Source organism: Phaseolus vulgaris, chromosome 7 (genome assembly GCF_000499845.2).
Source record: "Phaseolus vulgaris cultivar G19833 chromosome 7, P. vulgaris v2.0, whole genome shotgun sequence".
In the NCBI taxonomy this organism is placed as follows: domain Eukaryota; kingdom Viridiplantae; phylum Streptophyta; class Magnoliopsida; order Fabales; family Fabaceae; genus Phaseolus; species Phaseolus vulgaris.
In genome coordinates, this window is record NC_023753.2 from 8,330,677 (window position 1) to 8,348,912 (window position 18,236).

The 18,236-nt window shown below is 32.4% G+C and overlaps 2 protein-coding genes across 2 annotated transcripts; both read right to left on the minus strand.

The window, feature by feature from the left end:
- Positions 1–1,361: 1,361 nt before the first annotated feature.
- On the minus strand, positions 1,362–4,382 carry LOC137829990 (light-harvesting complex-like protein OHP2, chloroplastic). The gene is made up of 2 exons (XM_068637046.1): positions 3,762–4,382; positions 1,362–1,628 (listed from the first exon to the last, which is right to left on the minus strand). Exons 1-2 carry the CDS (start codon positions 4,163–4,165, stop codon positions 1,514–1,516), a joined length of 519 nt encoding a protein of 172 aa, XP_068493147.1. The 5' UTR covers positions 4,166–4,382; the 3' UTR covers positions 1,362–1,513.
- Positions 4,383–5,618: 1,236 nt separating this feature from the next.
- Positions 5,619–12,347, minus strand: LOC137829991 (uncharacterized). Its single transcript, XM_068637047.1, has 3 exons — positions 12,206–12,347; positions 10,760–11,385; positions 5,619–6,084 (listed from the first exon to the last, which is right to left on the minus strand). Exons 2-3 carry the CDS (start codon positions 11,311–11,313, stop codon positions 6,015–6,017), a joined length of 624 nt encoding a protein of 207 aa, XP_068493148.1. The 5' UTR covers positions 11,314–11,385; positions 12,206–12,347; the 3' UTR covers positions 5,619–6,014.
- Positions 12,348–18,236: the final 5,889 nt, after the last annotated feature.

Below are 18,236 nucleotides of genomic sequence, written 5' to 3' on the forward strand. Positions count from 1 at the left end.
ACCTCTAGTCCTAGCCATAATGTCATTTCAAACAACATTCCATAAAATAGAAAACAAAATAACATTAAATTTTTAATTTAAAATACATCCAAACCGGATTGTACATTTTAGTATGTATATTTGAATCTGGTTATACATAATAAAATGTACTAATCAATATATTAATAAAAAATGTACACCAATTTTTACATTTGGGCACTCAACGCGATTTTTTTTTTGAAAATTTAAAAATGGTGGTTGCAACATTCAGAACAAAAAGAAAAAGGAACCTTCACTATAATGCTTCTTTCAGCACTTGCAAACCTCGCTAGTACTCTTAGACCACGGAGGTGTCGCAGCTGTGTAGAGAAATGGAGGTGCGCTGCTGGAAAGAAATAAGAAGTGAAAGGTTGCAGCGTGATAGGAATAGATAAATATGGGTTTTAAAATTTTAATAAAGGGTACAAATGTAATTTTGGATTAGCTAATGGAGGTGCAGGAAGGAGCAATGGAGGTCTAGGAAGAATTAGCCTCCATACTATACAATTAATCAAATAAAGTTTGACCCAAAATAGTAACGACTTAAGGCTAATTCTCCCTACTAGATCAATTTTCATCGACACCCATCATTTATTTTTAAATTCCAAATTACTCTTATCATCTTTTTTGAATTTTTACATATAGAATAAAAAAAAAAATTCAGATTTTAATATTCGGAAGACATTATTGTATTGCGAATTATCATATCCAAAACACATCTCAATTTCAGATTTATATATAGTGAACTGTCTTATTTATATTTATTTATATTGCATATATAAATAAAGTGAATGACTTAATCCTACTAAAGTCAATGCTCTAGTTGTTTTTAATGGTATAGAGATCTTCTCATATGCTAATAAGTCATATTGAATAAAGCTCTAAATATTCAATCTCTTTATTCTATGAATGACAGCTGGATGATTTTCCATCCGTTTCTATATGAAATAGTTTGTGCCATTGAAAACCGTCTATGGTTTAAATTATTATTGAAAAGATTACCTCTCTCAAGGTATGTAATAAACTATTATTACCATCGTTCATAATTATTATTGAATCTGAGTTAAAGAATATACAAAGGATATGTTGATAATTAATATTGGTTATACAAATTAATGATTATTTAATTATTTGTCAAAATATGAAAAATGAATTATCAAAACATCATTTCAGTAAACAATAATTTTTTAAGTAAGATTTATTTAATTAACTAACTTCTAAGAAATATTCCACCGTATACATGGATTGATCACAAATTCAAGATACATGCTTGCTTATTAGTCAATCTTGTCATAGCGTATTGGTACTTAATTTACCATATTAGCAAGACTTTAAGCATAAAGTAAAAGGAAAATCGTGATATTATTGTTGTTTCATAAATGTGAGACAAAGAGCAAGATTGCTTGCTATATATGAAGATGAAACAAATTGATGAACATTGTTTGTGCTAGGATAAGGTACAAGAAACTATTAACAGTATATAATCTTGTGGTATTCACTCCAAATCTACTATCCCAAAATTGGAGAGAAGGATCTTTATTTGATCAACAAAGTCTGAGCCTGTTGCATACTCTGTTAGCAATCCAACAGCAAAACCAAACATTGCCCATCTGTTGAAATAAAATTCCCAAATGAAAATCAAAATGAGAAGGCAAAGCAGAACAAGCATAAGCATGTACATATTCATACAGTATCTGATATATTATCTCAAAATGAATACATACGCAGTCATGTTACTGAAAACATGGTCTTTAAAGAGGAGCTTAAGCTTCGAGTATCAGGTAATTAATGGCTGGATTAGCACTGAAGGAGAAACTAATTGTGCAAATCTATATGTCCTTTCATATAGAATGAATAGCAGTCTATTTCACTAGCTGATAAGTAAACTTACACAGTAAAAGTCCACACCTATATAAAGTTACATCATTGTCAAAGAGAGTAAGAACTCTACTTCGTTGGTAGAAACAACCAACTTTGACACCAATTCATTGGTGTCCAAGCCCTTAGGGAATCCATCCTCAAAAGCTAATTACTAAAACGAGGGAAACATTTAAATGCTTTATAGAGCATTTCATACTACCTAATTGAGATTTAAACATCCATCACAATACCTAAGTTCCTATGTGTTTACTTTGAATTCACATATATTATAAAAAAGAACTGTGAACAAAAGAGAAAAAAGGAAGACAAAGAATATGAGAAAGAATATTTCTTCGGTTTATTTTTCCTTACTTAAATCAAAGCAGAGGATCTGAATATATACAAGTAATACACTCATTCTAGGTCTAGCTAAATAGACAAAATGTAAAACAAAAAGCCAATAAAGACTAGAACATGTACAAAGAGAAATAACTAAAAATTAGAAAAGACAATTGATATTAACTTCTTTTTAGAAGTCTTGTATTCATATCCTTTGTTAGCATAAGAGCAAATTTGGCCTGGTAATGCCCAACAAGTAGAATCTCAAACATAAGGTAATGGTTTAATTTGGCTTTGATGATATTTTAAATTAATTTAATTTAGTTGAGTAATTCTATGAATATTTTCTTTTATCTGAGTTGTAATTGCTATGCGTAATTTTTTTTATGCTTAATCACCATTGAATTGTTGTTTCGGCTCATGTTTATGCTAGGAACAGTGAGAGATATGAGCATGACTATGAATGAAGTTAACTATATAGATAGTTTTGTTTGTGTGGTCTTTGCTTGAAATCCATAAAACTTCATGACCTTACATCCTTAATTTGACCTACAAAACTCGACCTTTTAGTAGACTTTGGGTGAAGTTTCTGCATCAAGGAAACCAGGGTTATAACTAATTTAGGGAATTTGATCTGCAACAAGGAAATTGGAAGTGGCAACTCAAAGGATGCTTTATCTAGGGAGTGTCTGGTTTCATAATCAAGAGAAATCAGTCCCCTAGTATTTTTATCTCTGTTTTTGCCTTCTTACTGGTTGTTTAAACTCCTAAAAGAAATTCCAAAAAGCCTTCATCCCAAACATAAGTGTAGATGGTTGTTCAACTTGGAAAGTGTTATTTGGACATAATCCCCGAGGACTATACTCAGTTCAGTATTCGCAAGTTTATACTACACACTAATCACCATAAGAGTGAATGTTGCCAAAAAAAATGTATGGGGTTGTCTGACACAGGAATAATTGTTCATGAAACACTTCCTAAAATGAGCAAACTTTGGACAAGTTTTGTTAACATTTTGGTGTGCCGTTGATGTTGGAGGTTCAATCCTCCACCAAACTTGACAAAAATAAGCAAATTATTTTTCCAAAATAAATTGAACCGAACACACATTAAAATGTTTGCCATTCCAATTAATGAAAGAAAAGACAAAAAAGGGGACCTAGAGTTACAAATTGTTCACAAACAACAGATAAACTTATTATCATCTTGATTTTCCTACTTCATCATAACTACAGATCTAAGATTACCATCACAGTGAAAGGTGCTATGCTTTTGAATAATGAGTTTTGATATATAGCCCTGTCAAAAAAAAGGGGGAGAATATAATTGAAACCAATTTAGAAGTACTATCCCTCGAAATTTGCTAGAACGTTCAGCCAACATTTTGATCAACACCACATCACCCCCAACATTCAACCAAATATATGGTAGCTCACAATTAACTAGTTCTACCGACATTAAAAAAACTGCAATTAGCATAAACCAACGTAAGAAAAACTCAACTTTGAAAGGTCCCAAAAGAAAAAAAAAATTAAATAAATTACCTTCCATTGCTAATCTCATTTTTGCCAATGAATCCGAAGAAAGGACCCTGATCTGCTTCTTCAAGCTTCTTCTTTTTGAAAAACTCCTGCAGCTCCTTAGCCTTTTGCCTCTGAAACTCTAATGTAATGCCACTCCTATCATCTCCAACAACAGGGGCAGCCTGGGATGGAGGCTGAGAAGGAGGTGAAGGCTTCAGGGGCTGAGGGATGCTACTAGATGGTTCTCTAACAGGAGGAGCCACTGGTCTTCTCAGAGGCCCTTCAGTCTGAGAATTCCTTACAGTAACAGCAGCATAAGGTTTGGAAGAAGAAAATCTAAAGGATGAACTTGATGAAGATGTGCATGAAGGAGAGGAGGAACAAGCTGGGATTTTGATGCATGGGAATGAAGATGTCACAGACATTTTCTCTTTTGGATAGGTGATACTCAATCCTTGGATTTTATTTTTGTTATTTTTTTTTGTGTGCCTTTAACTTTTTCAGCAGTTGGCCTTTGTTTGAGCATTAGAGTTGGACATATGGTCTTATCAAAATGAAAAAGTGAGTGTGTGGACAAGGTTTGGCCAAGTATCCAATGGAAGGTGGCTTCATTTTGTGGAGAGACGCAAGGGCTGTAACTTGCACAATGACATGAATGTCGTGTTTACTCTTTATACCTCTTGGGTCGCTAAACATCAACCGTTGGATTTCTGCTAGTGTTTGACTTAAGAGAATACGCACTACAACTATTTTTGTTTTTGTTTTTTAATTTCTCTTTCTACTCCCATTATTTTATAAATATAGAAAAATTATGTGAATCTTAAAATTTATGGAATACCATATTCGGTAATAGGTCGCCAGTTTATTTTTGGTTTGGTTGTATGTATGATTATGACTGCTGGTAAAAAAAAATGTATGATTATGACTTTAAATATTGTACTTAATATTTAATTGGGTTAAATTTCGTTTCCTCAATCATATTAGAATTGTTACCCATTACCTTTGTTTTGCTTTTCAGTGAAGTTACCATAATATCAGTCTTGTTAATTATTTACATTTGGGTATAATTGCTTTCCCTTTCCATCAATTACTGGCTATATATGTTTATAATTCATGACAAGTGATTAAAAATAAAGTTTAATTAATTAAACATATTATAAGTTTGAGAATATTATTAATTGAAATAATTTCTCATTGTAAAAAGGCACTCGTAGAAAATCAATAAAAATTATAAAATAAGCTAAGTGGCACTTCATTAAGTAAACAATAGCCACCAAAACTATGTTACCTATATAACCTATGTAGAACTAAACAAAACTGTTTTCCAATATTTCTTTAATCATCCTTCTGTAGTAGTACTGTTAATTACCTGTTTCCTTACCAACCAAACCTTGTCTAATATTAACTTCTATTTTCAAATTAGACTCAACATGTGTTATTATCAAATTCCGTTTGGATAAATATTGAGAGTTGTTTTAATTCGACTTTATATTGTGTTCGTTTATGATTTCTACCTTTTTCCAACAATTATGTACTAATAATTAATAATACCGCATATTTAATAAAAAAACATTTGGAATAACATAATAATATATTATCTTAAAACAATTTTGAAACGCTACAGTAAAATGTACTTTAATTTTAATTTTGGTATAAATTTAAATCTATGAATATGACAACAAATCAAATTAATTTAATTGATTGGATCTTAATGACGCCATATCCAAGATGGGAGCTGCAGGAAGCCCGAATGCAAGAAAAGTGGTTCATCTTTTAGACATGATGGACGGACACTAATGGCAAAATCCCGATCAATCTTCGACAACCTATAAAGCAATTACAGCAGTATGCGCTTTTCTTTATCCTCTAAACAGATAATAAACCTTAACAATCCCCGTCTCATCATAACTTTGTTACCAAGTTGCCACACTGATGTTTTACAAAATCTTACATTTGTATATTTCTTTCTTCTAAAAAAACGCCAGATCATAGAAAGAAAACTTGGGTTAATCCTTAAAATAAGAACATGAAGTAGCATAAAAATGATGAATCAAAGGCAAAGAATTCACACATGACAAGAATTATACAAATTGATGCAGAGGAGCAAAATTTAAAGCCGCAGCAAGCAATAACAAACGCATCACTCAGGCAAGGTGTTGGTTGAATATATCTCCACGGAACTGAAACCTTTGCCTCTTTTGCCTCATCGCGAGTGATGGGTTGTTTTAACAGTGAGTGGCCCCGATGAACCTATCAACTTAATGAAACTCCAATTTACATAATCGCACAGGAACAAGTTCTGTCGTTTCCACTATCAAATTCATCATCCGATCCATCCGCTTCACTGCAGTTGATCGACAAATTGCAACGTATTGAATCAATTACAAGTAGATAGTAAAACATGAAAGCAAAATACACATATCACAAGGAAAAAGTTTATAAACTTTCATCTCAATCAACTCATGTATGAATACATAAAGGTAGTACAACCGAATACATAGAATTAAGGGTTTCAAACCTATCCATTCCTGGGATTAAGAATGAAAAAAATCACACTATAGTTCGGCTAAACATAATTACGAGAAGTGAAAATAATAAATAAATATTGACTCTTTAAGATTTTATGCATAATCACAATATTATCTTCACATCTTTAAAGTGAGAATCATTCTCTCTCTATAAGTGTGTCTATTAATAAATAATATATAAACGTTATTTCTTACAACTTTTACAATTTGGAATTTATTGAAGGAGACCTGAATTTTCTGAATACTTATAATCAATATTAACACAGAGGGAATCATGATTGGGGGACAGGAGAAAAGTCAGGAGATAGGAGTAGGGAAGGGATGGGAACGTACTTCCCACCCTAACTCTGTGCGAGTGTCATCCCTACGGGGGCACTAGACCGGTAATTGACAAACTAATAGTTGCATGGTCTCATTTATAATGTACTCGTTAAAGATATATAAACAGCAATATTGAATGAAAATAGAAACATAATCTCAAGCTTTCCTATTACTACAACATGCTTTACATGACCCTGTAGTTACACGCAATTTTAAACAAGTCTTGATCCTTGCCTCTTTAAATTGAGTTCCCACAATTGTATTCTTATTCTACTTTTTATTGGATCCTGACACAAGAAATAATAATGCAAAAATCTGCTGATGTGGCATGTGCAAAAACCACTAGTACACATCAGCTAACTTTTTCCGTGTCAATAGTATCGCAAGTGAGAATTCAATGTTTTCATCCCTCAATTAGAATTAACCAAAAACCTGCTCATCTCTAACAACCAAAGCACGTTCCTTTACAAAGTCCCTTGTGAATTAGATTACTACCCAATCATCTCCTGAAAACATTTCAAAAGACCATAGATGCATTCCTTGCCATCCGGTCTACCAAAATTGTGATCAAACGACCATCAGGTCCAGAAACAGATGGACGGGATAGGACCATTAGTCACTGAAGGGTCATAGACTTTCAAAAGTTCAACCTACTATGGAGTGCTGAACTGAAACAAATGAGCCAAAAGATGACAGGAACAAAAAACATGACAGTTGTCCTTACAAAAGGAATTGTAATCTACTCGCTTAGAATGGTTATAAGATGTGTTTACCAGGAAATAAGCATTAGAAATCCAGAGGAAACTATTTTCTGGGTTATGGAACATTCAATCACCAACAAACAAAAATGCTGAATGCACCAATCAGCACAGCAAAAAATGCATATTTACCAGAGTAGGACAAGTGTTTAAGTCACAGGACTTCTATATATAGAAGTTGCAAATATTGGATTTTAAATTTTGATAGTTTTGTAGGGTTGAAAAACGAGAACCGGTGAAGAACTTTCACAGGAGACCGAAGGAAAAAAAAATTATTTCTAAGATGTAGTATCACCATAGAAAACCCCTTAGAAAGGTGTACACATGTGGAAAAGGTGCATGCAAAAAAGAATTATGTGAAGCTATGAGTGCTAAAAGATTTTTTACCCCTAAAAAACAGTCACGTATATGCAAGGTGAACTTTAGTTAGAGTCAATCAAATTGATCAATACTGACACAAGAGTAATTGATCATGAGAACACTAACACATTGCACAAATTCACGCATGGAGGGCAATAAATTCAACTGCAGGTCCCTATGTATACCATGATTTAGCCTCCAAAAGTAGATGTTGTATGAGAATATCCACAATTTGTTTAAAATAAGTGTGCTAAAATGGTTTGCCTGTTATACAGGTTGATGGCGGGTTTAGTAAAATTGATTGTAAAACTGCTATGATCATCTGAAGTATCAAAAGAACTATTAAAACAAAGGTTTGGAAAGTTGATAATTCACAGAAGAAAAACCTCCTTGCATGTTTATTTAAAATATCAACAACAGAATTTTAAGTACATTTATCATTATCAAAAGTCGTGCAGTATTGAAAAAATCCCCAGTGTGCTTATCAAAAGAAACTTCATTTTCAGACAACTTAAAAAAAATGGTCAGATACAAACTTGCAGCTTTTGTTGTCAAAAGAAGACACCATCAAACACCACAACATTCCCAAGGATTTGATTTCTCTAAACTGAGGAAATGCACTTTAGAGGTCAAAAATATAGTTATAACCATTGATTGGTTTTCAAAAATCAACAGTCAAGATTTAAATAAATATAGCATGCCTAAAACAGACTATGAAATCTCAACCAAATTAATTTTTAATCAACTGCTGTAATTGTACTTTGTCCTCTAAAGTACACCCCTAATTTTAGAGGAATCAAGTCCCCCAACTCAAGTAAAACCTGTGATAGACTTTATGCGATCAAGCAGAAAAACAAGCTGAATCTGATATCAAAACTCAACTATACAAAGAAAGTGTATGAACGTTGAAAAGATTTACAAAAGATCAAGAGCAAGCATACGCTACCAAGGTGAATCTATGACTCTATTCTTATTCCTCCAACATTGATGCCCATTGTATCAAAATGCTAGAAAATGCTCCATTTTCATGCTGTTTCCAAGTTAATCTCCCCAACCAACATGCAAACTACTTACACTTTATGCCAAACCAGTAGAACAAAAGATGTCCATGGCTCAACAAGAGAGTAAAAAATATTTACTACTAGTAAAATTTTCTTCCATTTTTTATTTGGCAAAAAGAGCATTATTTTAGTGTAATTGATGGAAATCTTCATACAACACGAATAAACCCACTGAAGATCACAAAAGTAGTACAGCTTAATAAAAGTTGAATAAATAACTAAATAAACACATGGTGTAGAACCTTGTATGCATTATGTGCATATACTCATAGAAAGTTTAAACTTCAAAATAAGGAGAAAAGTGCCATTTGTGTTTAGTAATGATGATTGACAAGATCAAGCTCAGAACAGATAAAAAAAAAGGTGTAAGAAATGAGAAATAGCAGAAATTAAGCTATTGCACAACCAACAAAAAACTAAATTCAGGAATCTCTTGTATATACTTCTTCCTATGGACAAAAGAATAATTTGATCATAATGGAATTAAGTATAATGATTGAGGGTAAGGCATCCTTTAATAAAAGGTCAAAGAGAAAAACCAAACACAAGGGGTAATCAAATCAACTTAACCCTTCCAAGTTACAAATCCACTTCATATAGACCATGTAACAAAAGCCATAAACCAAACGCCATAGGAAAGCAAGCGCGAGAAATGAAAATTTCCCTGAATATTTATCTTTCCTCTCCAATTAAAGATTCAAAAAAGTCATGTTGATTGTTGCCACAGCACCGCCACTAATTTTTCCATCAAAAAACAGCTTAAAATAAAAGAAGTCAAGGACCCATTTGTTTAAGCTTTAAAAAAAGGGCCTGTGAAATATCTCTTCTTTTAGAACATTTTTCAAAAGCTATTATTTTTAGGTTACGAGAAAAGCATCCTTTTTAACACTTTTAATTGAAATTGCACATTTAAAAAATAAATAAATAGGCCTTAAGTTTGCAAGGAAAAATTAAGTCATACCACCATTATCCATTACAAATACAAAAAAGCTAAACAATGCAAAAACAAATGGCTTTGGTTTTAGACTAAGTAAAGAAGCTCATAATAACACAATGAGTTTTAGAGGATTACTATTAAGAGCAAATCTTTTTAGTTATCCTGGATTAAAGCATCTGAAAAAATGTTGAAGTAATAGGTTGATCATGGGTTAAGTAAAAACAAAAAATAAAAACAGGAAATGAATAAACACATAACGGTAAATTTCCATAATGACTATTATTATGTAAATTACCAGACAGAACTTGACCAGAGAAAGAAAAGAGGAACAGACTTCAAACTCCTGTTGAAAGTTAAAACCTTAATAAAGCATCAAGAAAGGTCATCCTAACCACAAGACATTTCTAGGATTCAGTAGAACTAGAGGTTAGAACACGTATCTTAGACCTCAGCCATGTAGTCTGACTTTTTCCTAATCATTCTGAGTAAGAAAAATTATTTTACTATTATTCTATAGGCCATATTTTTAAAAACTAAACATGCGATTGACTTAACAATTTTTCACACCTTTTACCCCTTGATTGTTTAGGGTGTGTTTGGTAGAGTAGAAAATAGAAGGTGTGAATGCCAATCTTTCAACACAAAGTGTGTCCAGGTGGCATAACACATTTTCATTCAATTATCAAGCCCAGTTACCAGTTTAGCCTTCAAGATACCAGTTAGACCTAACAGCATTTAGATTCAATGAGTATAAAACTCCTTAGGGGCTTGGAGAAACCATAGATGCTCCTTCTCTAATCAGATTCAGTTCACACTTCAATTTGAAAAAAATGAAAATTCATTTCATTCAACTTAGCCTCAAGCCAAAATGCTAAATGCTTCACATAATATTTATCACAACATCAGATGTTTGTGTCATTTATAATAAAGATGGGTGAAATGAAAAGGGCAAAGTATATCTGATTCACTGATGTCAATCACACAATATTAAGTATCAGGAGTTTCCATGATAAAGTCCGATAAACAAGAGAGTTAAAATTTTGCATTCAAATACCTGGGCTCAAATTCTCGAATTTCAACAAGCTCGCTACCACAATTATCCGTCCACTGCACTTTCCTTCTTTCTGCTTGACCACCAGGAGCACAAATCCCCTGTCCACCTGCTGCTTCCTGTTCACCAGCAGCCTCAACATTAACGGGTTTAACAATTTGCGGCTTCTTTATACTACTTTTAAGTGTAAGCTTTCTGTTATCATTTCCATCATCTAGATGTGCAGAAGGATCATTTCCCTTGTTGGAAACCAGAGGCCCTGGAGAGACATCATGCTGCTGGGCAGGGCCCACTTTAAGAGGAGACGGAGTATCAAGTCCTGCGGAAGTGCGACCAAAGCAAACAAAGGAGGCACAGCCGCGGGAGAGGCGATTCTTTGTAGAAGCCAGCTGGAGCTCGCGGTCAGTTTCTTGGTCTACCAACTGGTACTGGTTCCACGGCGCTACTCTCATGGGTTTATCCTCATCCCTCTGACCCAAGAGGAGAAGGCTCAGGCCCTTAGTATACCCTGAAGCCGAAGCAGAGAAGAATCCTCCTCCTTCTACTGCCAATAACATCAGTTCTGCTCATCGGCGCACCATAAAATGATTTCTATGTAAGGCTCCCTTCTCTTTGAAGAACCTAACAGCCTTATCAACCAAAAGTAACAAGAGATCAGAATGATTTTCCTTAGTTATAAAACATTCTTAACAATACTTTTCATTCCACTTACTCTTTCAACTATTAAAAGCCATAATATGCTCCGTCGAGCCAATTCAATGTCGATTAGATAAGAAAAGCACATTTCATAGCAAAAACACAGATTTGAAAAGCCTTAAGAGTTAAGAGAAGCACAATCTCACAGAACTAAAACCATTTCGAGGCATCCTCAAGTTTCCAGATGCTCAAAACGTGGTGAATCTGTTGTTCAAAGTAAATAGGTAATAAATCCACGCAGCTAAAGTTGCCACAAGTTGAGATACGTTTAGAGCCAAAATCATCAAAATATTTGTAAAGAAAAAAACTCGAAATCCACACAACTCGCTTTATCAATACTCCCAACCATCTTATATAATCCGTCATGCATATTTTCTTACCGTCCTATTGAACATGCATATGATACACACATAAATAAACAATTTCCCTTGATTCACTACAGATACAGGAAGATCTCTACCTCAATGCAACCACTCCGAGAATACGTTGGTGAGCAATTTCTCGAACACGATAAAAAAATCCAAGAAACCAAATAAAATTGCAAAAACCAAAAATAGGTAAGATAAAAAAAACACAAAGCTTCTGAGTTACTTGAAAATGCATGAGAAAGAACATAAAAAACACCGAGCACACTGAAATCACACTCAAATCGAACAACACAGAGCGAGATTTCGAAGTGTCGGCTTTCCCTCACTTCTCCGGGAAACAAAATGGAAATCCTAGATCGAAGAAGAAGGAGCGAGTTTACAGTACCAAAACGGTGTCGGAGAATCAGAACGGTAGGTCGCCGGCGAGTGGATGGACAGCAACTATTTTGAGCATCCGGACGAAAAACTCGGCGAGTAATTGAATTGAACGATGAATAAGAAGGAAAAAAAAATCCGGTTCTGTATATTTTTCTTCTGGTTTCAATTATTTAAAAGGAGGATAGGATAGTGACCCACACGGCGCATGATAGCGACGTGACCCCATTTTTCAGTGTGCGCAATGGCATGTTATGTTTTTTATTTATTAATTAATTTGTCTAACATAACTGTTTTATTTTTAGCTGTCGTTATTTACTTCTTTGGTAGTTAAAGAATAGTTAATTTTAATCGCTTGTTTATTCTGCTTTCTTTCTCGAGAAAAAAAATAATCGTGACGACAAATCTAGAAAAGCAAGCCTTTGAAGTAAAAAGTTAAACAAAATAGTTTCAATAATGAAGAAACAAATGATGTTTGGAAAATTCTAGAAAAGGAAATACTAGCCAAACAGTGTAATTACACCTCCTTTTAACTTGTTTTGCTTTTTGTGTGGTGAATCTTAAGTGAAGATAAGACGTCAACTAAAATATTAGAAGTGATGATGAAACTGATATGTGGAAATTGGTTCGTTCAGCTTTTTGACAACAAAAAGAGGGATCAACTTGAAAAAAAAAATGTTCTTCTTCCTTAATTAAGACAAGTCAATATATGTTTACCCAAGAAAACTCCAGTGAGCAAGTTTTAGTAATGGATACAATGTGTCTCCCCAAGTACACATTAATTAACACTGACATTTTTATAATTAAATCAGACATAAAGTTTTTTTTTGAAACAGTTCTGTGTTCTTATTGGCCAGATTCCCTCATTGGGTAAAGTGGACACTTTTTGTTATTTAATGTCTCAAAAGTAAGTTGAACCAATTATTACAACAGATGAAATGAAATTGTTTGTAGAGTGAGTTAGATTATTCAAATGTGTGGAAACTGTGTATAGTATAAAAGCTATTTTGTGTAACTGCAACAAAAAACAGTGTCAAATTTATAGTGAAAAATCACTTAAGAATGAGATAGTTTTTACGAGGTAAGTAAGTAGCCTTAATTTCAGAACAAAGAGGAGATTATTTCAGCAAAAAAGTTCGGTTATCACGAGTTATTTTCCATTCCTCTTCTTTGATTTCTATGCCATCGATTTAATTATCATAACATATCAACACCCTAATCATTCCTACATGTTACACTATAGTATTAATATAAAACAAATGATTAAATATATTTTTTATTTTTGTACACTCACATAAAATTAATTTTTATTTCTAATCCAAACTTTAGACTTCCTAATTATTTCTAATAAAAAAATTATTTAAATAAATTTTTGTCAATTTTTTTATGTGATAAATAAATTTTCATGTAAATGTTAAATATTTCATCCTAATTTATCATTTGTGTAGATGTTATAATATTATATTACAGAAAACTAAAAATTCGTTTCTTAAATAAATAAAATAATAATAAATATTTATTGTAACAGTTTCTTTATTATAATTAATCAGTATATTTTCTTTCTATAGTGAGACTGTACGGTTTATTGAACATGCAGGGCACTTGGAGTTTTTCTAATTTGTCAAAAGAGTATGAGGATCTCTCAACGCTCTATAAGATTACTCTTAAAATAAAGTCCAAATCATAATGATATTATAAATTGAAAATGCGCAAATATAATATATAAATATAAATTTTAATTATTAAATACTATTTTATTTATTAATTCATGTTTATCTACATATTTTAATTTAATTTAATTTAATTCTCTTAAGAAATACAACAGTAGTTTACACTTTCTTTCATTTCAAAACTATAGTTGTTTAATAATTTAGTTTTGTTTCATAACTATAGTACAAATTCAGGATAAGATAATTGTAGTTTGATCCATATCTACTAATGCATTAATCAAAATTTACACATGATGCATTAAATAAGAATATTTTAATTTAGCAAGTGGCTTGGAGATGTTTCCAATGTTTCCATTTGAGTTGTAATATCTCACAAGTCAAAAAATAAGTTTTTCAACAAACATGGCCTAACTCTGCTTATGTAAGTGGTACAACTTTGAATAAATAATCAAATTTAGAAATTATCTTAACTATTTAAAGAAAATTTAATACTCTGTATTTATAATTATTGATGACTATTTCACAGGCATAAGAGAATTAACCTAATATTATAATCTGTATAATATAATATTTTTGTAATGATGCATAGCTTTTGATGTTTTGATTGTTTTCTTGCAATCTGGGGAATGAGGCTTTTAATACTATAAGTTGTTAAAACTTAGCTACGAACCAAACAAAATTGTTAATCTCCATGAAAAAAGAAATATATAGAAGGCAAAACCACAATGGGTTAAAAGGATAATACCATTAAAAAGAAAATATGTGTTTATCTAGAAAGGTAATTAATTAGGTCAATAGTTAGATTATTTGTATCTGTCATCAAGAATATTATTTCCTTTATACTTTTCATGTCATGTTTTCAAAGCAATTCCATTGTCTTACTAAAACTGTAAGCAACCGTTTCATCCACAATGAACTAATTGCATCAAAGGTTGAAGGCAAAACCAGTCACAATGAATTACTTCTTACAAACTTACAAGTATTTTCTATAATAAAAAATAAAATCTTAACACTTTTTTTCATTTTGTAATTTTTACATATTTGTAAAAAAAAAAACTGAGATTAATGAAATGTACACTTATCTTTCTGTACACTATCACATCTAGAATCTTATTTAAAAAATTGAAAGTCATGGCTAATATAAAAAAATGTCATTGGTATTATCATGCATATAAAAAATATGTCTCAAATTAAAGAAAAAAAATATTAACTATTTTCTATATTAGAAGTATATTTCTTGAATAGGGTAGAAAAAACTAGCTCTATCAACAATATATTTGTCATTAAGCGGGAAAGTTTATTTCAATTTATTACATTCTTTAGTTTTTCTATTTATTTTACTATATTTTCATTTATATTTTAATTCTTTTGAGATTATAGAATAAAGTGGAAACAAGAAATTGGAAACAGAAAAAATAAAGATATATTTTTAAAGTTTTCAAATACACCTAAATAAAGTTATTGGGACAGGTGGTAAATAGTGATCATGGAAATTCACATGGAGCAAAATACATTATTTAGTAATTCACTTTAAATAAGAGAAAACTTAAAAGGCAATAATATTTTTAATTAATTAATTAATTTTTTATAATATATATATATATATATCGATGTAATAAGTCACAATATTTATAAAGTACATCATATTTACTCATTTTTATTATACGTTATTTTTTTTTCTCTTCGTCCATTGTTTTTATTAGAAAAAATATGTGTATTTAATGACAGTTATTTTTTATATATAATATCATTTATAAATTTTTTTTATTTATGTGTATGATGATTTTGCATGTCGTCATAGATCTAGTTGTCACAAAATATAATATGGCGATTTATTGTGAACCGTCATAGTTTCCATTATATAACATCTTATATAAAGTGAGGTTTTAATCATGCAATTTATATTAGTTATAGATGTCATAATTTTTTAACTGGTTAAAATAATTTTAGCGTAAATAATGACGTTTTTTTGAATGACTTCTTAATATGTCACCTCGTTCATGTTAGCCCTTTTACATTGTGTTTGATAACATATGATTGTTGTTACTTGATGTGTCAGCCTAGTTGAGATGTCAAGTTGCATAATAAAATCTTACATGAAAACTTTTATAAAAAAAATAATAATAATGAAATGTCACTTTATACATTATAAAATGACGTTTGTAATTGTCATTATTATATTAAATTATGAAATATTATACGTTAATTACAATTATAATAATTCGAGTATTAAATATTTTAATTTTTAATATTTTATTGAACTTGTTTTTATAATTTAATTGAACATGTTTTCGTGATATAATTAATCCTATTTTTACAAAATAATTTCATAATATAATTGAACTTCATAAATACTAATAATTGAATAATATATACACAAATTTATAAGAAAAGAAGACTTCATTCATTCATTGATAGATCAAAGTTCATATATCATTTCTAAGCATACCAAACTACAAATGCATAAAAATGATAACTTAAAATAATTGTTCTACATTTGACATAGTACAAGACACATCCTAATTTGTCGTACTCCCTTCACTTGATCCTACATTGTTTTGGTTTGGTTATAGAGCACCACTTCCAACATGTTGTGCCTAAAATAAATAAAAATTTATTTAAAGTTGATTTTCAATTTTTTTTTTAAAAATAAAAATATTATAATAAAAATTTTAAGTATACTAATTTACATCTCATTAATAGATGTTTGTATCAAATTTGTACTATCGGATGGTTGAAAGGCCGACTAGACAACAAGATGCAAAGCTAAACATGTAATTAGGTATAAACAAGTCAACTTAGGTGATAAGCACGGTTAAGGCACAATTAGGCCTTCATTTGGACCCAAAAGCAGGCTCATAACAGTCATAGCCCATCTAGAGCAGTATAAATAGCAGAAGAGACACAACACCCAAGGTAACTATTCACTCCCTACTCTTTTGGTACCTAGCTCTCGGTCTGACTTGATCGTCGGAGTGTCTTCGCAGGTACTCCCCCCCCATTGTGTCCAGACCAAAGGAGATCCAACTGAAAGAAGCCTAACCGAAAGATTGGAAAGACGAGAAGATTGCAACAAGAGGAAGTGTTATGCAGAGTTCTAGTCTTGCAGGAACATTTTGGCGCACACCGTGGGGCCAAGAAGGAAACCCCACGAAATAACCACATGGTAACTACGAGGAGCATGACGGGCAACGACAAAAATGCACAAGAGGAAACCAGTCACCTAGATCCTATGGCACTAATCTTGAAGATACAAAAGGAGATGGAACTGTTAAAAAAGAAAAGCGAAGAAGAGAGTTTGAAATAAAACCTCTCAGCCAAGGAAGAATTCACCCAAGTGAATCCCTACCGAGAGTACGAAAGAAAAACTTCTCGGCCAAGGAAGAATTCACCCAAGTGAATCCCTGCCAGGAGTACGAAAGAAAAACCTCTCGGACAAGAGAGTTCGAAGAAAACCTCTCGGCCAAGGAAGAATTCACCCAAGTGAATCCCTGCCGAGAGAGTTCAAAAGAAAAACCTCTCGGCCAAGAGAGTTCGAAGAAAACCTTTTGGCCAAGAGTGTTCGAAGAAAACCTCTCGGCCAAGGAAGAATTCACCCAAGTGAATCCCTGCAGAGAGTTCAAAAGAAAAACCTCTCGGCCAAGAGAGTTTGAAGAAAACCTCTCGGCCAAGGAAGAATTCACCCAAGTGAATCCCTATCGAGAGTACGAAAGAAAAACCTCTCGGCCAAGAGAGTTCAAAAGAAAACCTCTCGGCCAAGAGAGTTCGAAGAAAACCTCTCGGCCAAGGAAGAATTCACTCAAGTGAATCCCTGTCGAGAGTATGAAAGAAAACCTCTTGGCCAAGAGAGTTCGAAAAAAACCTCTCGGCCAAGGAAGAATTCACCCAAGTGAATGTCTGCCGAGAGTATGAAAGAAAACCTCTCGGCCAAGAGAGTTTAAAAGAAAACCTCTCGGCCAAGGAAGAATTCACCCAAGTGAATCCCTACGGAGAGTATGAAAGAAAACCTCTCGGTCAAGGAAGAATTCACCCAAGTGAATCCCTGCCGAGAGTACGAAAGAAAAACCTCTCGCCCAAGAAAGTTCGAAAGAAAACCTCTCGGCCAAGGAAGAATTCACCCAAGTGAATCCCTGCCGAAAGTACGAAATAAAAACCTCTCGGCCAAGAGAGTTTGAAAGAGAACCTCTCGGCCAAGGAAGAATTCACCCGTGAATCCCTGCCGAGAGTACGCAATAAAACCTCTCGACCAAGAGAGTTCCAAAGAAAACCTCTCGGCCAAAGATTACATCTAGCGTACATTTTTCACCACTACATATACACGCGCCTTGAGTACAAGTCACCACACTCGACATCCAGCAACAGAGCAATCAT